Genomic DNA, 18965 nt, shown 5'->3' with positions numbered 1-18965 from the left:
GGACGGCAGAGGTGGGGAAGCCAAGAGAGGGAAGGAGGTCTTTTCTTTAGAGACCAAAATACCAGTCTGGGTCTGTTCTCCACGGGGTGGTTCTCCTAACATCCAAAACAGCAGATCACCCAGGGCAACCCCTGGGGATCTGAGAGAGGAAAGAGTTTGGAGACTCAGCCCTGGGGCCAGGGCATCTGAGTACCAACAACTGGCTGGCTGCAGGCAGACCTAACTGGAGGGCATCCAATACCCCAGGGCCCCTTCCCTCCCCCAGCGCGCAATTCAGGCCGAACAGAAGCTTTCTCTCTTCTGGCATGCCAGGCTCAGGGCCTTGGTACTTGCTTGGAACCTGTGTCTCTTCCCCCTCCGTGGCTGGCTCCTTCTTGTGGCCAAGTTTCACTCCTTTTCCAGGTTCAGGGGGACTTTCTCTGGCTAACCAGTCTCATGTAGCTGTACCCTGTGTCCCCAGCTGATACCAGGGTGTCCCTCTGCCCAGCTCCCCAGACTGTAAATCCTTACCAGCCTACTCCCGGGAAATACCTTCTCTAGCTGCCCAGCTCCCTTTGGCTTGAGTCTTGGGTCAACTTTCCTTTCCTGCTCTTCACAGGTGAAATAACACAGGGAGGAGGTGCTCGAGTGCCTGGAGGCCTGTGCCAGCAGGAGGATGCACCTGACAAGCCCGCACTGCCCTAGGGATGGGTCAGGCCCTGCCATGGTGCCACCTGCCATAAGAGGACTGGGTTCCAACTCTACCGTGTCCTGGGGACTCTCCAGGGAGTCCCCACTCTGTTCTCAGTCTTCCTTTCCACTGGAGCCTTCCCTATCCTCCTGCTTGAGGGCTGTCTTGACTGGGAAATCCCACAGAGGAGAGGCCCCAGGGGCCCTGCAGTATAGTTCTTAATATATCATGTTCCCAGCTATTCCTAAGCAATCATCTCTCTATTCAGGATAATAAAATGGAAAAAAACCTCCCACAGGAACAATTAATGTTTTCCAAAATGGAAGGAGAAAAGCATTCCAAAGTCCCGTTGACTTTCCTGGGTCATAATCAGGGCGGGAAATTTTGGGGAAGGAAGAGTTGGTTGGGAGGCGGGCATGGTGGTGAACACACACACTCTTGGAAGATGTCGCAGGCTGCGTGTGTATGTGTGCAGGGAGTGTGCTGTGGACACACAAGCCTTTTGCACTGTGTCGGTCATCTGGTTAACTGAGGTTCAGGCACTATGCTCTCTCTTTGGCCAAAAGGGAGACAGAGACCAAAGGCTTGTGGCCTGTCCCATATCTGAAGATCAGACCAGACCCCTCCTGTTCTGGGCTTTAATGCTGAGTTAACTAAAACGAGTTAACACACGTAAACTGTTTAGCCCAGTGCCTGGCAGCGAGTAGATGCTCAACAAATGGGGGCTATTTGTATCACTACCGTGGCCAGTATTACTGAAATGATTAAGTCTTGTAACCGTCTTGGCTAATTCTGGTGATCTGAGTGGGTATTTGCTGACTGGTTCCTCTAGGCACCGCTCCCACAGTGCTCGTTTCTGTGTCCCTAGCAGCCAGCACAATATCTGGCACATCATCAGCCCTCAGTGAATGTTTACTGGAGACAAGACTGAAGAACAAGCTGTGCCCCTCCTCCCACAGGCCCGGGCTCTGGGACCAAAACCAAAGCCTGTCCCCTGGGGGGGCCGGGGAGAAGTGCTTCCTCTGCAGAACCAGCTTCTGGACTCAGGCTCCTTGAGGAGCAGTGGATGGGGCCCTGGCCCTCCTGCCAGCGCCCGACTTCCCCGTCCCGGCCTGGCCTCGGACACACTCTGTCACCCAATTCCCCAGTACCTGAAGGAGCCACTGCTCGAGCTGGGATAACTCTGCCCCATGGAATTAGGATTCTGTGCATAAAATATTGAATTTTACAATTAAAGCTATCTGTCACAGATGATTTATCAGACCCACAGAAGGTGAGACTTTTATATACTTATTCCATTCACGACTTATTAGACGCCTGGAAATGCAACTGAAAAACAGTCCCTTTTCTGGAACCTTGACTTCCTACAGAAAGGAGAGCTCCTTAGGCCCTCAGACTCACCTGGGAGAGGCAGGAAACCATCCCTTGGTTAAAGGAGGAAAGAGAGTCAATCCAAATGGCTGCCCCCCCTCCCCCGCAAGGCAAAGCAAGCTCTCCTAGGGAGGCGGATGGTGGCCAGCTTGTTTTGTTTAAGAAATATTTTTTCTGTTCAAGTTAACTGCCAAGGGCAAGTGCTTGTACAATGCTGTGGGAGTCCCAATCCAGAACAGTCACCAACCCTTTCTTATCTGCAAAATAAACCCTGGAATTCTGTGGCTGTTGTCTTTGATGGCAACAGTGCTGTGGAGGTTTGCCCATCACTGCAGCCCCTGTTTGTTCGCCAGGTGAAGTGGTTAACTGGTTTAGGTTGGTGACTAGCCTTCTCTCTCGTATACAGCACAGTCTCTTCTATTCCTCTAAGGCAGCCTGGCGCTATGAAGAGAGTGCTGCCGGGAGCAGAGACAGGCCCTCTCCTCACTGTGCCCGTGGGCTCAGAGGCCTACCTTTCTCTCCTTGTCACCATATTCGATGCCCAAAGTGTCCATGGCTCGGACGATGGCTGCCAGGGATTGGATGGTGTTGCTGTAGACAACAGGCTTGTACTGTTTCACGTCTTCTCCAGAGAAGCCATCTTCGTGGATGATCCTAGAGAAAAACCACACACACCAGACCTGATGAATGTGCTGTCCTCACCAGGTGTGTGAGGCCCCGGGGCCAACCAACCTCCTGGCCTAGCTGGCTGAGGACTAGGTCTAATTTGGATGCTGAATTACTGAGCTGCTGCATTAACATCATAAAATCTAAAGGAAAAAATCTACCTAAATTACTTAAAATTAATCTGACAAACAGAATAGTGGAAAAAAGAAATGCAGGCTTTTTACCTTCCCTCTATCTAGTGAGAGAAATATTAGTGAGCAAGGTGTTGATAACATCTGAAAGCACTTAGAATAGGAGAGAGTACACTAAGCACTCGATTCATGTTAGCATTATTTTAAGCAAAGCTCAGGGTCTTAACTTAAATATCCACTCAGGAGCATATTGCTGAAGGCCCCTGCAACAAGCCTGCAAAGGAATAATACATTTTTCTTTCACAGAAAACTCACAGTGCTTCTAATGAAGGGACGAGGATTCGCTTAAAATGAACCATCTTCATCTCGGACAACAGAAAAGTCAACAGAAGGAGTGTGTCTATTCTCCCATCCTCGGCTGGGATTTGACCACTGTGTCACCCTTACTCTGGTGGCTCTGAACATGACACAGAGGACACGATGCGGACATCACAGTTCTCAGAGGCCATGTGACACAGGCCTCTCCTGTTCTCAGGTTCCTCTGAGGTCAGGGTGAAGCCTAGACACGCCCTAATGTCCCTTCTCCCTGCAGATAGTGGCCACTCAATAAATGTTCCCTGCTGACAAGGTCCTGGATAAGAGAGAAGGCTAGAAAGGGGGAATAACCCGAAACTTTGCTAGAATTCTCTTATGGTTGAAGTAATTAAGAAAGAGTGAATGGATTTTAAGACTAATATCCAACATCAGTCATCTCCCAATGAACTGTGTAAACTCTTCTTTGGTTGTATCTTTCGGTCTGAGATTGCATGCTCCTTGTCACATGTACACACACCAACATAATAGCTGAGACCCGCCTTCCACCTCACAGCCCCTTCAGTACAGGAGAAATGTGCTAACAATTCTATTTTCTTTTTTTAAACAATTTTATTGAGATACAATTCATATACCATACAATCCACCTATTTAAAGTGTGAGTCAATGTTTTTTAGTACATTCACAAAGTTGGGCAATGATCACTACAGTCTAATTTTAGAACATTTTTGTCCCCACCAAAAGAAATCACGTACTCATTAGCACTCACTAGTCATCCCCAGCCCCAGGAATGAGCAACTACTGATCTGCATTCTGTTTTTATCAATTTGCCTATTCTGGATATTTCACATAAATGGAATCATATAAGATGTGGTCTTTTGTGACTAGTTTCACTCAGCACAATGTTTTCAAGATTCATCCATGTTATAGCAGGGGCCAGTACTTCACTCCTTTTGTTGACAAATTATATTCCATTGTATGGATTTATCATATTTTACTTATCCATCCATCAGTTGGTGTGTACTAACAATTCCTGTTGCAAAATCTGACTTGGTGCTGGGCTCTGGGTCTTTATGCTGACTGCCTCGACTCTATTGCCTTTGCGTTGACTTTAGCCCCAAGTCCAATTCCGTACAAGTCTCTTGGTGCACTATCCCCCAGAGGGCTCTCAAAGGGAATTGCTAGCTCCCACTGTGAACAACTAGAAAACTGGACAGAATACGTGAAACAAGCAGTTTCGGACATTGGAGAATAGGCAGCACAGGACTGTGACCCCAGAGAGAAGGGAAACAAATGTGGCGAGTCCTATGACTGCCTTGGCTTTCTGCCTGGAGGCGTTTACCAGACCTCATTGTGGGGAGGGAGAACCCAAGCAGAGCAGAGCGGTTTTACTGGGCTGACGAGATAAAGATCCAAGTTCAGGAAGGCTGAGGGGGCTGGAATTTGAGGAGCAGAGGACCAGAGAGAGAACCACAGAGAGAGAGAAAGCTCCAGATATCTGAATAGGGGTCTCCTTGAGTCTGTGGCTGAAGTGGGGGAGACTCTACAAGCTCAGCAAGGAACAGGTATCAGGGAGCTCGTAAGCTGAGCACTTTCCCAAGCTCACCCAAGGCTGGGAGACATTCAGGTTCTAACCAGCCAGAGTGGAGAGTCCTTGTTGAACACCTAGGGTACTCAGCAGAGGCCCCAGAAGGCTCGTGCCATGGCAGTAGGGCCAACCTACCCCTAGAGTAAAGGCTACTTTAGACCCACCCTGACACAGCTTAAACATAGGCCTCAAAAAAATCAAGCTAACCCAGAAGTAACTCAACTGCCTGAGAGAATAAAGTCCAACACTCTTCAAACGAGGACGACAAAATCTAGACACTTAACAATATAATATTCACAATGTCTCCATCCAGTAAAAAATTCCTGAAAATGCAAAGAAGCAGGAAAGTGTGACCGATAACCAGGAGAAAAATCAGTCAATAGAAGCAGACTCAGAAGGGACAGAGATGACGAACTAGATAAGAATTTTAAGACATCTATTTTAAATATTTTCAAGAAATTAAAGGAAAACATCAACACAATGAGTAGAGAAATGGAAGATATAAAAAAGAAAAAATGTACTATCTAGAGATGAAAATACAATATCTGAGATAAAAATTTCACTGTATGGGTTAACAGGAGATTAGACACATAGGAGATTAGTGAACTTGAAGACACAGCAATAGAAACTATCCAAACTCAAGCAAAGAGAGAAAAAAGGCTGAAGAATGTATTGTGACATTTCTAACATATGTAAAAGTAAAGCTTATGCAACAACAGCACAGAGGACAGGAGGGCTAAAATGGAAAATTCTTAAATTCTACATGAAGTGGTATAACATTACTTGAGAGTAAAACGTGGTGAGTTAAGACACATGTTGTAAACTCTAGAACAACCACTAATAAGCTATGTAAAGAAGCCAGCTGTTACCCAGCCTCCATGACGAGACTCCCCTTAGAGGGTGGGAACCTCTGGGTGACCTGAGCAGTACAGCTGGGATTGGCCGGTCCCCATGATACATTCTCCGGTGCAATGAGCTTCTCCTGCTTCATTTTGGACCAGAAGGCCTTCCACCCTTCTGAAGACCCTGGCTGCCTACAGGATATCCCCCCACATGGGGATGGGACTATCATTTTCACACCTATTGGTATCAATCTTTACACTTCCTAATAAGGTCGAGAGGGTAGGATTTTATTATACCTATTTGACAGAAGAGGAAATTGAGACTGAGAGAGATTAAGTAGTTGGCCTACTATCTCTCAGCAGGTAAGCGCCAGAGGCAGGAGCAGAACCCAGGTCCTGGCACACAGTCCTCTCTGCCACTGTAAGTCCCTCCAGTATTTCTTTCAAGCACATTCCTCCCTTCCTTTCCCCCAGCATTAACCTGAGTCACATATGCTTAAGAGTTTCACTTAAAGCCACTTCATTTTCTACTTCCCCATCTCATTCCTGAGAAGCACGGTAGAACAGTGGTTAGAGCTTAGGAGTCAGGCGTGGGCGACCCCAGCGCTATCACTGAGGAGCTGTGTGTCTCTGGAAAGGATTTAAGCCCTCAGTCCTTGGTTTCCTCATCTGCAAGGAGCTGTTGTGAGGAATAACTGTAAAGTGCTTATCACATGCATAATACATAATCATTACATAATAAAGGTACAGTCAGTACATAATAAATGGTAGCTATTAGTAATAACATCCTCATTCTAAAGTAAAAATCTCCCAAACAGAATTTTCTTCATTCGTGGTAAAAAAGCAGCAGAATAATAACGGCAGCTAGCGTTTGAGGCTTTACTCTCTGTGCTAGTGCTTTACATGCTCCATCTTGTTTAATCTTCAAAACAATCCTAGGAGGTAAAAACTATTATCTCCTTTTTACAGTTGAGGAAACTGAGGCTCAGAGGGGTTAAGCCACTTACTTGAGGTCACACAGCCAGTAATTGTCAAAGTGGCCTTTGAGGCCCTGCTTATGACCACCAAGCTGGTGCTGAGAGGCAGAGCTACTGCTTCTGCCCCCCATCCCTCTATCCAGGTTCCCAGGGAATCCAGAGATTTCACAAAGTGAGCATGAGAACACCTCCTACAATATCAGCTGAAGGAGTGTGGGGCAGGGAAAGGAGGTGTCTGGTTCGGGGCTGGAGAGGCAGCCCAGGTCTGAGCCCTGGAGACAAGGCAAGGACATGGAAAGCAGGAGTGAGGCTGCAGGGGACACCTTAGCAACAGTCGGTGGCATCTCTGGTATCTCACACTGCAGTAGCCCCAGATAAACTGACCTTCATCTACGTGGTAGAGTGACAGAGTGCAGAATCAAGTCCCAGACACATCAGGTGAGCCACTGGATACAGCCACGCCTGAAGTGAACTTTATCCCTACTCTTTTGAGTGATATGAGCCAAAAAATTCCCCCTTATTTTTGCAAAAGCTAATTTGACTTGGGTTTCTGTCATTTACAAACAACAGAGAGAGTCATGACTAAAACATGTTTTGTACCTTGATAACAACAATCATCAGAGATCATCTCCTAGTAGACTTGTTTATTAATTTTCCGTCTTTATACCAGTCTGTCAGCCCCTGGAGGTCAGGTACCACATCTCACTCACCTCATTTCCCCCTCTCCTTATTACCTGGCACAGACAGGGCTGGGCTCTGGTCAGTACTCAGAGAAAGTGGGACATAACTACGTGAGGTAAGAGGACACAGGTGTGCAAGACCCACCCCTCTCCACGGGGCTCACTAAAGGAGGCAGACAAGGGTGCCGAGGTGGGAATCCACCAGGTTCCCATGCCTGCGGGGCCAGAGCAGCAAGGGAGGCCAAGCTAGACGCTGCACTTGCGCCACCCAAAACTTAGGGACCCTGCGGGTGTTCCAAGCTACCAGACGAGAAGAAATGGGGAGCACGCAAGAGCTGACTCTGCAGCCCTGAGCATTCGACTTTGAACAGAAGCCACCAGCTGAACTCTGGAAACCTGGCAACGCAGTTGAGGGAGGAGATCTCAAGTGGAAATGGGAGCGAGAGGGAGGGTGGCAGCCCAGCCTGCCCGAGCAGGTCTGAGCCTTCTGGGAAGAGGTACCGAGGAGGGACCCCCAGCTCCCCTAGCGCGGCTCCTCTCTGCTGCCTCGGGGACCCTGCAGCAGGCCTGGCCCGGGCTCCCTGGCTCTCTGCACCCCCTCAGTCTAAGACTGCACTCAGCTGCAGGGAGCCTCCCCAGGCACAGCGGCCTTATATGGTTATAGAACCACAGGCTTGGGAGCTGGAAGGGACGTTGGAAGATCATCTGGCCCAGCAGCCATTCTCCATCTCTGAATCACAGATGCCTTGGAGACTGTGACAAACGCACGAACGCACGCAGTTTTACCCCTACTTTCTGGAGGTTCACGAGCTCACAGACCCTAAGCTGCTGGAATGCGTGATTTTTCACTCCATTTCCAGGGTGAATGAAATGCCCCTCTGCTCCCTTCATCAGCACCCCTCCCATGCGCCGGGGCCGTCTCTCCATCCTCCACCATGAGCTCTTTAAGGATACAGATTAAGGCGGTGCTTCTGGAGCCAGACTGAGCTGTGTGACTGGGCAATTTCCCAAACTGCTTGGTGCTTCAGGTTCCTCACCTTCTCTGGTGAGGGACTGCCTATCCTCACTGGGTTGTGGTGGGTCAGGAAGAGGGCCTGGCACAGAAGGCACTCTATCAGTTTAGTTGTTATTATTATTGTTAATGTTCTATTTCATGAGTTGGGCAGGGGGAGAAAATGCAGTTGGTTGATGTCCTGTGTCTGTCTCTTGAGGAAAGGAAGTCACCCAGGCCATGGGGCAGGAAGGCCAGGAAGTCATGGGAGGACCGCTGCCTGCTGGATGGGGAGGCAGGGCTCCCGGCCACAGCATGGAAGACGGGGCAGGGAGAGCAGTGTTCTCTGGACTGGAGCCGAGAATCTGCTTTTACCTAACGAACATCACAGGAGTAGTAGTGGGTTGAAAAGCTGAATCTCCTGATTCGGGGGCTGCTTAATGATGTCATAAAACATGCTTCCGATGGCAGCTGGAGATTCACACACTGGCCACCTGGGCAGGGTCAGTGCTCAGGGCTTCATTTGTGCGACCACGATTCACACGCAACAGTTTGCAGTCATCAGGTAGACCTGATGGGCCATGGGATACGGCCCTGGAGCCACACCCTCCCTAGTGGAGGTGGGAAGGGACCACCCTGGCATAGAACACATTTTTAATCCAACAGCGAACAGGTAGATGCCAGGGAGTTACTGAGCTACATGCCAGCAATCAGGAGCTCCACGGAACCTAGTGAGCACTGGACCTGGACAGGACTGTAAAATGCAAACACCCCTTAGAGTATAGTATGTCTGCACAGCCACGTTTATACAACCACGTTTGTGTGTGACGGTGTTGGTGAGGGAAGGGGGTGTGGAGGGAGGAGGGAGAGAGAAAAGACGACATGGGAGGATGCTTAACAAAATATCATCACACGCTTTTGTGCGGTGGTACTCTCTATTGTTTGTTTTGTCTCATTTAAAAAATGTGCGTTTGTTACTTGTAAGAACAACAAATCATTTTCAATGGGAGACAAACACTTCCTGTTTCACGGGGTCCCATTCTGGCCAGGAGAGAAGTCTAGAGTATAAAGCGGTAAAGCTGTTAATCAACAGGAACTTCCGGACATGCTTCATTCGGGTTCAACTGGTGCCAAACCTCGTCAGACTTGGAGCCCTGTGAGGCCTGGTCCCTGCCTTCCCAGGGCTCTTGCTCTAGATGATAAGGCTGATGCTGAAAACATCAAAGCTAACAACATAAAATGGCATCTGCCAAGGGCCAGCTGAAGAGCATGTGTGTCAGACACGTTGGCTGCCACCTAACAGCCATTCCCTTCTCATCATGGTGAGTCCCTTTCCCTGCCTCCCCTGCAGCTAAGAGTGACCATGTGATCCACTTCAAGTGAGTCAGATTGAAAGGGAGGTGGCCAGAAATGCCTCTAACAAAGGGTTTTCCTTCCTGGTCCAAAGACAGAGGACTTCGAGAACAACTTTCCTGTCCCCATTCTCCACTGTCCCTCTGCCCCTGGCTGTCCCTCACTGGCCATTCCCTGGCTTCTTGTCTTTACACATGTTTGTGTGAGGAAGTAAATACTGGAGCTATGGCAGCCATCTTGTGACCATGAGGTTAAATGCCACCACTCTGAGGATGGAAGATCAAAGGGGTAGAGGCAGTTCCTACTGACACTGCTGAACTGCCAAATCAACCCTGGGGCTGTCTGACAACAAAGATCATGCTCCTACCATGAGACCCACTGCCTGGGACAGAGAAGTGGTCCTCCCCGGAGCCCACAGAGAAACAGTCATTTTCCAGGTGGGAAACTGACTGAGAGAGAAAAGACTTGCCTATAGGCAAGTGGTTAGCTTGTGGCAGGGCAGGGACAAAATCCCCAGAGGCCTTTCCATTGGGCCACAGGCCTCTCCCCTCCCTTAGTGCTCCCCTGAGGTAGGGGAGGTGATGGGTGACCCTGGTGAGAAAAGCATATATCAACTGTAAAACAAAAAGATTCTTTCCCTTCTGTCTTAAAAGCTCTAGCTCCTAATAATTTGGAAGCTTCCTGGAAGGTATTCTGTAAACTCCTTCCTTCATTCATTCCCAAATTCACTCTTCATATAGTTTTTGGGTACCTACTATGTACCAGGCACTGTATCAAGTGCAGGGGACATAAGAGAGAACCAACAGACACAGCCCTGCCCTCGTGGAGCTTGCATTCTAACGGGAAAGACAGTGGATACATAATTTTACAAAAGGTTATTTAAATTATAATTGGAGTAAGTGCTACCAAGGAAAAAACCCAAGCTGAGAGAGACATCCCGGGAGCACCTACCGTTTGGGAGCAGTCGGGGCAGGGCCAGCCTCTCAGGGAGCGCACTGCAAGTCAAGCAGGAGCTGGCTGGACACAGAGGGACGGGGACAGGATGGGGGACACAGAAGAGCACAGGCAAAGGTGGCACTTGGGGAGCCACTTCTCGTGTGGTCTCTGCCTGTCTTCCAGAGCCCCTGCTGGCACACAGGGTGCTTGGCAGACGTGTGCAAATGAACAGAAGGCACTTTGTGGGCTGGCACGTGGGACCGGAAGCCAGACATTTCAGGCAGGAGGGCTGCTCTGGGTCTGGGGCTGGCGTAGGTCTGATGGTCCTTCCTGAGGGAGGTTTCCATTGAGTCTCACGGAGCTGTAAACAGCAAGCTACTTCATTGGGGGAAGTGTCATCAACGCCTGCCTGGCTTAGGGCACCGGCAGCAATGGCAGGCGAGCTCGCGGCAGACACAGCCGGGGGAGACACCGAGGACAAAGGGCGGAGAGCGCCAGGGCCCTGCTTAAACGGCCTCCCGCTTCTCCCTGGTGGAGCTCCCGACTCTGTTCTTGTATTTACTTTCACTTACGAAGGCTTGTGTCCAGTGGGGTCTGACCTGCCAGAGAGACCCTGACCCCCCGTTTGGTGGATGCCACCAAGAGTGAGGTCTAAACAGAGTGGTCCAGAGGGTACTGTGCCGGCAGGGCTGGGGTGGGGTGGCAGATGGGCCTTTCTAGGACCTGCAGCAGCCCAGATCCCCTAGCGGACACCATTCACTCATCCATTTATTCATCCCACAAACAGACACTGAGCACCTGTTAGGAGCTGGACACACCCTGACTATGCTCTCAGAACAGTGTGGACGATGGGACAGAGGAGAGACCTGGGCCTGGGTCTCTGCTCTGTAAAACGGGGATAATGACTTCATCCCTCAGAGGGCCATGAGCAGTATTAAAGAATGTGGGGGGGAGGGCCTAGCACACAGTCGGGCCCAAGAAGTGCCAGTTGCTAGTATTATTTAAAAGTCACAGACTGATCAGTGCAAAGCAGGGCCAGACCACTAGTCGTGTCTCCCAGGCATGGGCCCCTCCTCCCCAGTGCGTCAGTGCTTGACCTAAATGAATGAGGTGCTGGGGGCCCAAGAGTCTCCACGTTTTCAGTGATAGGCTCAGAGACCACTGGCTGGGCAGTGGTGAGGGGTGTGTGTTTTACAAAGTAATTATGCTGGGACCTTATGCTGGGACTTCAAATTTCCCAGAGTTCCAAGACAACACAGGCACTGAGACCTGGAGGCCCCTGATGGGAGGTGAGAAGCTTCGCTCCTCTCTAGGCATCAAGGCTGTTTCCTTGACTGGCAGAGCATGAGCTCTCCTCAAGATGACTGCCTCGTCAGTCTCCAGCTGAGGGCTTCCTCCTTCTCCCATGCACAGACTGACTACTAGGTGCCAGGTGCAGTTCATATGGCACCTAGGAGACAGTGGTGAACAGGACAGACATAGCCCTTGACTTCAAAGGACTCACAGTCTAGTAGGGGAAGACAGAAAATAAAGAAGTAATCTAAGGAAAAAAAATTATAGAATGATAAACACAAAAAGGGTAGAGAGATGGGCGGCAGCGTGTGGAGTTAGGAGCCAGGAAAGGAGGTGACGTGAAGCTGAGGCCTGAATGATAAGAAAGAGTGGACCCTACATCTATGTGAGGAAGAGCATTTCAGGCAGAGAACAGTAAGTGCAAAGGTCCTGGAGCACTTTGTGTTACATTAGAGGAATGGTGAGGAGCTAGTAAGGCTAGCATGGAGTAAGTAACGGGGAATAGGAGGATGAGGGCAGAGAGGGCAGCAGGACTCGATTACATAGGGCTAATGTACTACTTATATTTTTTTCTTAATATACATTAAAAATCACCTATTAAAATAAAAAATGTTCATCTGTGTATCTTTCTGAACCATCTTAATTTCCACCAGTGGTTCTGCTCTAAGTGTGGACCAATTTTAAACGGCAGCTTGCCCTGACTTCTCCAGCCCTGACGGAAAGACCTGTTCTTGAAACATTTATGGATTCCAACTCACACAGCTAAGCAAAAAAGAAGAAAAAATATATCAGCCATCATCTCACCATCTGGAGGGAAGCACTGCCCACATGTTGGCATATATTTGAGTCCTTTTACCTGTGAGTCCACGTGCATGTTGTTTTTTCCTGAAATGGAATTGCACTGTGTGGCTCCATGGCACCCAGGAGTTGTCACTGGCTGCTTGGTGTCCGATCATCTGAATGGACCCTGAGTCATTCAACCAAACCCCTATCAGTGGACATCCGGGCTGCTTGTGGATGGGAGCCCCTCCCAGCTTCAAACTCAGCTGCTGGGGGCGCTGCCTGACTAAAAGCCTATTTCTCCTAATGAAGGCAGAAAGCCGCAACACCCAGACAGAGCAAGCCCGCAGCTGGGCGACCTCTCGCCTTACAGGTGGGACTCGCGTGAAGCGTGTGAGCACAAATGAAATCTCCCAGCTATTTAAAAAGGAGAGAAGACTCAATTTAAAAACTGGCTGTTTAACTGTGGGGTGAAGTTGTATGGTGTAAGAAAGATTATTTAAAAAGTAAATAAGATCTCTTAGTAGTTAATACTATATTTAAAACTTGATGTTCTAATATTAGAATAATATAGAACAGAAGAGTATTTAGAAATAATAGTGTCAGGCAAATCAACCCCCCAGGGAAATGGCTGGCACAAAGCAAGGGATGTGTCCTGTTGACAGTGACTTGCAGAAATCTGTTATAAAGATGCCATTTTTAATAACGGGTAACTCGGGCCAGAAGCAAAGATGTCAGCTGCCAATTGTCACCAGACGGAGCCAGGGGCAAGGCTGGGACTTGTTGTGATTCCAGTACAGAGCCTCTGCTGCCATTATCCAGGAAACAACGTGGACCTTGCCCTCTCACAAGGCTCTCAGTGCTAGGGGAGGTGGGCATGTGCCAGCCCTCGTTCCACGGGGGCGGGGTGCTCGGAGCCCTGCCTTCTAGAGCTCTGTTCCCTTTTCTCTTCTTGGTGGTGTGGCTGGTCTGGACCCTGGACCCTGGCCTCAGATTACACACATCATGCCTTGGACTTGGAGGCAGAAGGCCCAGGGTCATATGCGGTTTGGCCACCAACAAGTGTGGGGGGCTGGAATTGGTCACCCCAAGATATGTCTCTTTGGCATGAGGATTATTTTGGGCTGGTTACTTTTAAAAACTGTAGACATGAGACAAACTCTGAAAAGTAGAATTTACTTACCCTTTGTTAAGAGACATTTACATTTGTAATGGAAATCTCCATCTGTGAGGGTGTCTCCTTCTCTGCACCAGGAAGAAGCAGGGATGACCTTAGCTCTAGAAACTTTTATCAATGTGGAGGCAAGGACTCAAGTCTGCATTAAAAACCTTACTCTTGTTTACTGGGCTTTTCTGGTCATCTCCCATAAGTGACTCCCCCGACCCCCAACATCCTCCTTTGTCTGTAGCTGAGGAGGGTATTTCAGATGAGAGTCTCTGCCATTTTGGCAAGTTGATCAGTTTTCCTGGGTCTCTTGGATGTATACACGTTATAAAGCTTTGTTTAATTTTCTCATGTTATTCTGTCACATGTCAATTTAATTCGTTGTCTGGCCAGAAGGACCTAGAGCGGGTAGTGGAAACGTTTTCTTCCCCTACACAAGTATCACAACCCCAGGTGGACCAGGCAGAAGGCCGCAGAGAGCTGCGGCATCTGGCTGCCCTTCCTAGGTCAGCATCATTGGCCTTGGCCTGGGGCTCCACTTTGGTGTTAGAGGAAACCCTGTGAGGACACCTTTGGCCTCCTGACCTACCCTCCAATTCTGGCCACTGGCCGTTCCCATGCCAGTGTCTTTAGGAAATACTGCCATTTACTGTGGCAGCTTACACCCCAGTTTGTCACTCAGGAGACCTGGCATTTGGCCTTGGCTCTGCCACTGACCAGCTGGAGTGAGCCTGGACAAGTCCCTGGCGCTCTGGCCTCATGTCCTACGTGTGTTGCCCCAGCCTCTCGGACAGCCTGGGTTGTGTCAGCTCCTGTGGTCACCCTGCTTCACTCAGGTAACCAAGCTCCATGGTCCTCCCCACGTCTCTGCCAAATGCAGTCTTTTTGGGACCTAACAGCTCACAAAACTTGAGGGCAAATAATCAAATGGGCTCTTGGTGGACAAAAGATTGAGGAGCTCTGAAGTAGCGACCTGCATCCCTCACTGAAGTCCAGCTCTGCTCACGTTACCTGCCCAGACCTCTGGAGAAGAGGCCCTTCCCTCCGTGCTTCCTGTCTTCGTTCTGCCTTCTTTCCCTTTCTTACATACTGACTGGGATACTGTGCTTCCTCACATGTCACTGAGCTCCATGAGGGCAGGGACCTTGTCTGTCTCGTTCACAGACCACAGTGCCCTAAGCAGCACCGGGCACATCATGAGGGATCAATACTGTTGGTCGAATGGCTGACTGATCTCAGCACCTCTTCAGCTCTACAATGGTGGTTCTGCACAGGACTCCTTTCTGTGAAGGTGGGCTGGCATGGACATGCGTCTGTCCCCCACCCACACCACCGCCTCCGCCCAGCTGCCACTCCCGGCTCCACCTTGGGTGAAGAGTCTTGCCCTCAGGGCCCAGGACAGTGGTGTTTTTCTCAGTGATATTAACTAGAATCACGCCCTCCCGCACAGGCGTGGGGTCACTCCCCTCTAGCCCTGACATCTTGGTTCTCAGGTTTCCTATGGGTCAGGACGCACAGACACTTCATGCTGCTCACTCCATGCTCACTTCTGGGAAAACCCAAAGCTGTTCTTTGAAACCCAACTGTTAAATTCACTGGTTATGTGGCAAAGACGTGACGAAAGCCTTATGGCTTCTGAGCCCTTTTACAACGCCTTGTGTAAAGACATGAGCTCTCATTAAACACAGTAAAAGCCTGTGAGTGAGGCAAATTGGTTCAATGTCGATTTTACTGCCTAAATCTAAGTAACATCTCTGGTTTCCCATCTGCCTGATTAGGGTGGCTGCTGCACTGCCCTTTCTCCTTCTGCTGACGTGAGGAAATGAAGTATTCTTACCAGGACACTATGTTTAATGGGAACAGCATCACACGCCGGGGGCAGCTGGCACAGCTTCCAAACACATCAAGCGGAGAGTGCACGAGTGAGGCTGCAGGGCCTGCTCATCTTGCCCAAGCCTCAGGAAACCCTCCCTGCCTCCCCGTCGACAGTACGTTTGCTCATTATTTACGATCCCTGCTCAGGAGCCCCTGGATACGTTCTCGTGAACCAGAGCGAAGAGAGGAAGACCACTAGGGCCTGCTGCCTGGCAGACAGCTCATAGACAAGACTCGAGCTGCTTCTGACCCCAGGGTGATAGTCCAAAAGGCTCTGTCACCTAAGCAGACTAGGTGGGACTCTGACAGGCTGTGGGAGGGCTCCTCTCCGGGTTCCTCCTGGCTCCCTCACCACCCGCTGTGGGGTGTGGTGGTGACTCACTGCAGAATATGTCTATGAGCGAGGAGGAGCTGTGTAATAGGCAAACGAGGGTTGTAGTGGACATCTGCTGTTTTTGCTTGCTCAACTTCTATTCTCCCCTCCTTTGGAGAGCCACCCTTCCTCCTACTTTGGGGACTCCTCCTATCCCTAGCCTAAGTTGCAGGGGTGAGCCCCGGATCCACAACTGACCAGTCAGTGTAGTACACACCTGGATCCAGCCATGCCTGAAGCCAGTATACCCCTAGGCTACTCAGTTACATGAGCCAATGTGTTTGTTTTTGTACTTCAGTCACTCTGAGGCAGGTTTCTGATCTTAGCAACCAGGAGTTTTGATGACGGCTGAGATGCTGCATAGCCCTTAGGAGTTTGTTTGGAAGGATGGCAGCAGGACACTGGACTAGCCACATAGACTTGATGATCTGAAAGGGAGTGTCTGGTTACTGCACAACTTCTGTAGGAAAGCATCTGTTCCAACCCCACGTGACAGTGGCCAAGTCAGGCTGGAGGTCACTTTCTCTCATAGGCATTTCAGGGACCAGCAGCTCCCAAAGCACTGTCCACTGCCTCCAAGCCCAAAACACAACGGGACCTTCACTTGCTCCGCTTCCCTTACAGATTAGAGGCCCAGGCAGCCTGGAAAAGGCTTTCACAGGCTCTTGGTTTTTCCCGTCCTGTTCTCTGTAAATGAGGACTTGCTTTTCTCCCCCTTTTTACCACTTGATTGGGCAGGAAAGTCATCAACGCACCACCACCAACCTGCAGAGACAAAGGGGCATGAAAAGGACCCCCGGCATGCACGCAGGGGCAGCTGTGAGATTTGCCACAGAGCCTCCCAAGCAGTGCCCCAGATGGTGGCCCATTCTAGGTAAGAATCTGCTCTGAAACAGAGAGACGGACAGAAGGCGCCTTCTCGCTCCAGCCAACGAGCATTCAAGGCAAAAGGAGCAGGTCACCGAGACAGGCCTCCTCTGGGAGTCACGTTTCTCACGCCCTCTAGGGAAACGCCAGTGGTCAAGTTTGCCAAAAGCAAGTCTGAATCCACGCTCCTCTCCAGGGTGACTCATGTGCCCCCTAAACCAAACAGCAGCGGTCAGTTGCCACGCCAACTTTCGCCGGACAAAGAGGGCCATGTCCACACTTGACTGGGCCCCTGAACTCTCCGACTGCACTGTGTGAGCCACGTTCTTCTGGTTCCCTCTGCGTCGCCCCTTTGCTGAGTCATTCAAAGAAAGTGAGGGAGAATTCCAGGTGAGGGCATGTCTTGCCAGACAGAGAGAAATACAGAAATAGACAGCAAACCCAGCCCAGCCAACCTTCCTTCCCTGGCAGTGAATGTGGCCCAGAAAGATGCCGGTCTCATGTAGTGAATTTAAATAGCCCCGCTGTGGCCTCCCAGGTTCCCCATCCCAGGCTTTCTCAAGCAGATGGAAGCTCCTCATTAATAACCACTATGGTATGGTCACGGCCCAAAAATGAGAGTCCACAAAATCACTTTGTGGGCTGCCACATCAATTCCCCTCTCTAGGGATGCTGGGGTGGGGGAGTGTTCTGCTCCTGACGCCACGGGCATCCACTCGGGCTGTAGGTGGAGCAGATCCTGCTGAGAGCCCAGCTGTGCCCTCTCAGCCTATTTTTGCCACAGCTGGGGTTGGCACGCAATGGACTCGGGCTCAGTCGATGGCTCTGTTGCTCATCTGTGAAGCCAACAGGAGGGTAAGTCATGCCTGGTCCCTCATCACCGTCTCCGAGGCTCTGCAGAGGAGGAGACCTGCTTCTGGTCCAGCAGCTGGTAGCTGAGGGATTTTGAATGTGAATCAAGCCTGAAGTTGGCTCATGCTGAAATCAGGCAGTCCAAGGAGGATGGGCCTTGCCATCCTGAGAATCTGTCCACTCGGTCAGATACTCCTCATTAGGATTTCAGGGAAGGACAAACGTACACACCTATCGTGCAAACCTTTCTCACGCACAGCGCTCAGCCACACCTGGAGCAGGGAGGGTGGTCTGGGAAGAGCAAGGACGGCAGCAGCTGCTGAACCCGCCCGGGTGCCGGCACTATGCCAAGGGCTTCATGGACAGTCACGCATTCAATCCTCCCAACACCCCTGGGACCTCACCTCCCAGCATCTAGCCTTAGTAAAAGCCACGTATGAGTTAGTGCTAGCTCCGTTTAAAGACGAGGAAACTGGCCTACAGAGAAGCACATGAGCCCTCTCAAGGTCAGGCAGCAAGTAAACGCAGGATTCCCAAGAGCTCAAGCTCCCGACCACTCTACGGACAGCCCGCGGACCACAACCGCCAAGGAATACTGATGACCTCAAGCACACTCAGAGGAAGGAGACCAGGCTGGTGAGGGTCAAGACTTCTGGCCAACTGGCAAGGAGGGGGAAAGGTATTTCCATATTAAGATGGGGTCTCAACAATCAGGAGGCTTCTATTGCCACACTGCCCCTTAATTGGAAACTCTTACTCCTCTTTAAACACTGGTGCAGTGTCATAGCTTAATCCTCATCAGGTGAACTCCTTGCCCTGCCTCTTCTGCTGACCACTGCAGCACTGCGTCTGCTCCACTCTCCGCCCTCGACCTCATATTTCAGCTCCCTAAGATGTAGCTCAGCTCTCTCGCTGGACTGAAAGCCTCTTGAGGGCAGAATTGAGCCCAAATTCCTCCTGATGCCCCAGTGTCTGGCACAGAGCCAGACACGTGGCTGCTGAAGGAGTGAACAACGAATGACTGGATTAAGTCTGTCTTGGGAGATCCCTGACACCGCCACATGTCCCCACCACATTCACTTCTCCCTATTATCACCACAGCCAACTGCTGAATCATTGTCCTCATACACTTCTGTATCCGCTGCGCTTCACGCTCCCACGTGCATGCGGATCAGCAGGGTCTGGCTGCACGGGTGGTTCGAGACCGGGAAGGAAGGTAGGAGGGGGCAGAGAATGCACACGA

General features: G+C 50.3%; 1 protein-coding gene across 3 annotated transcripts in view; it reads right to left on the bottom strand.

Moving 5' to 3' along the window:
• Positions 1–18965, bottom strand: part of GNAO1 (G protein subunit alpha o1) — a 169765-nt gene that overhangs the window by 84143 nt on the left and 66657 nt on the right. For all 3 annotated transcript variants that reach the window (XM_001492396.6, XM_023637021.2, XM_003364588.5), the window contains exon 3: positions 2554–2695. In XM_001492396.6, the coding sequence (XP_001492446.1) occupies positions 2554–2695 (142 nt within the window). The remainder of the gene's footprint in view (positions 1–2553; positions 2696–18965) is intronic.

This window comes from Equus caballus, chromosome 3, assembly GCF_041296265.1.
Source record: "Equus caballus isolate H_3958 breed thoroughbred chromosome 3, TB-T2T, whole genome shotgun sequence".
Lineage (NCBI taxonomy): Eukaryota > Metazoa > Chordata > Mammalia > Perissodactyla > Equidae > Equus > Equus caballus.
This window is presented reverse-complemented; position numbering and strand designations above follow the sequence as displayed.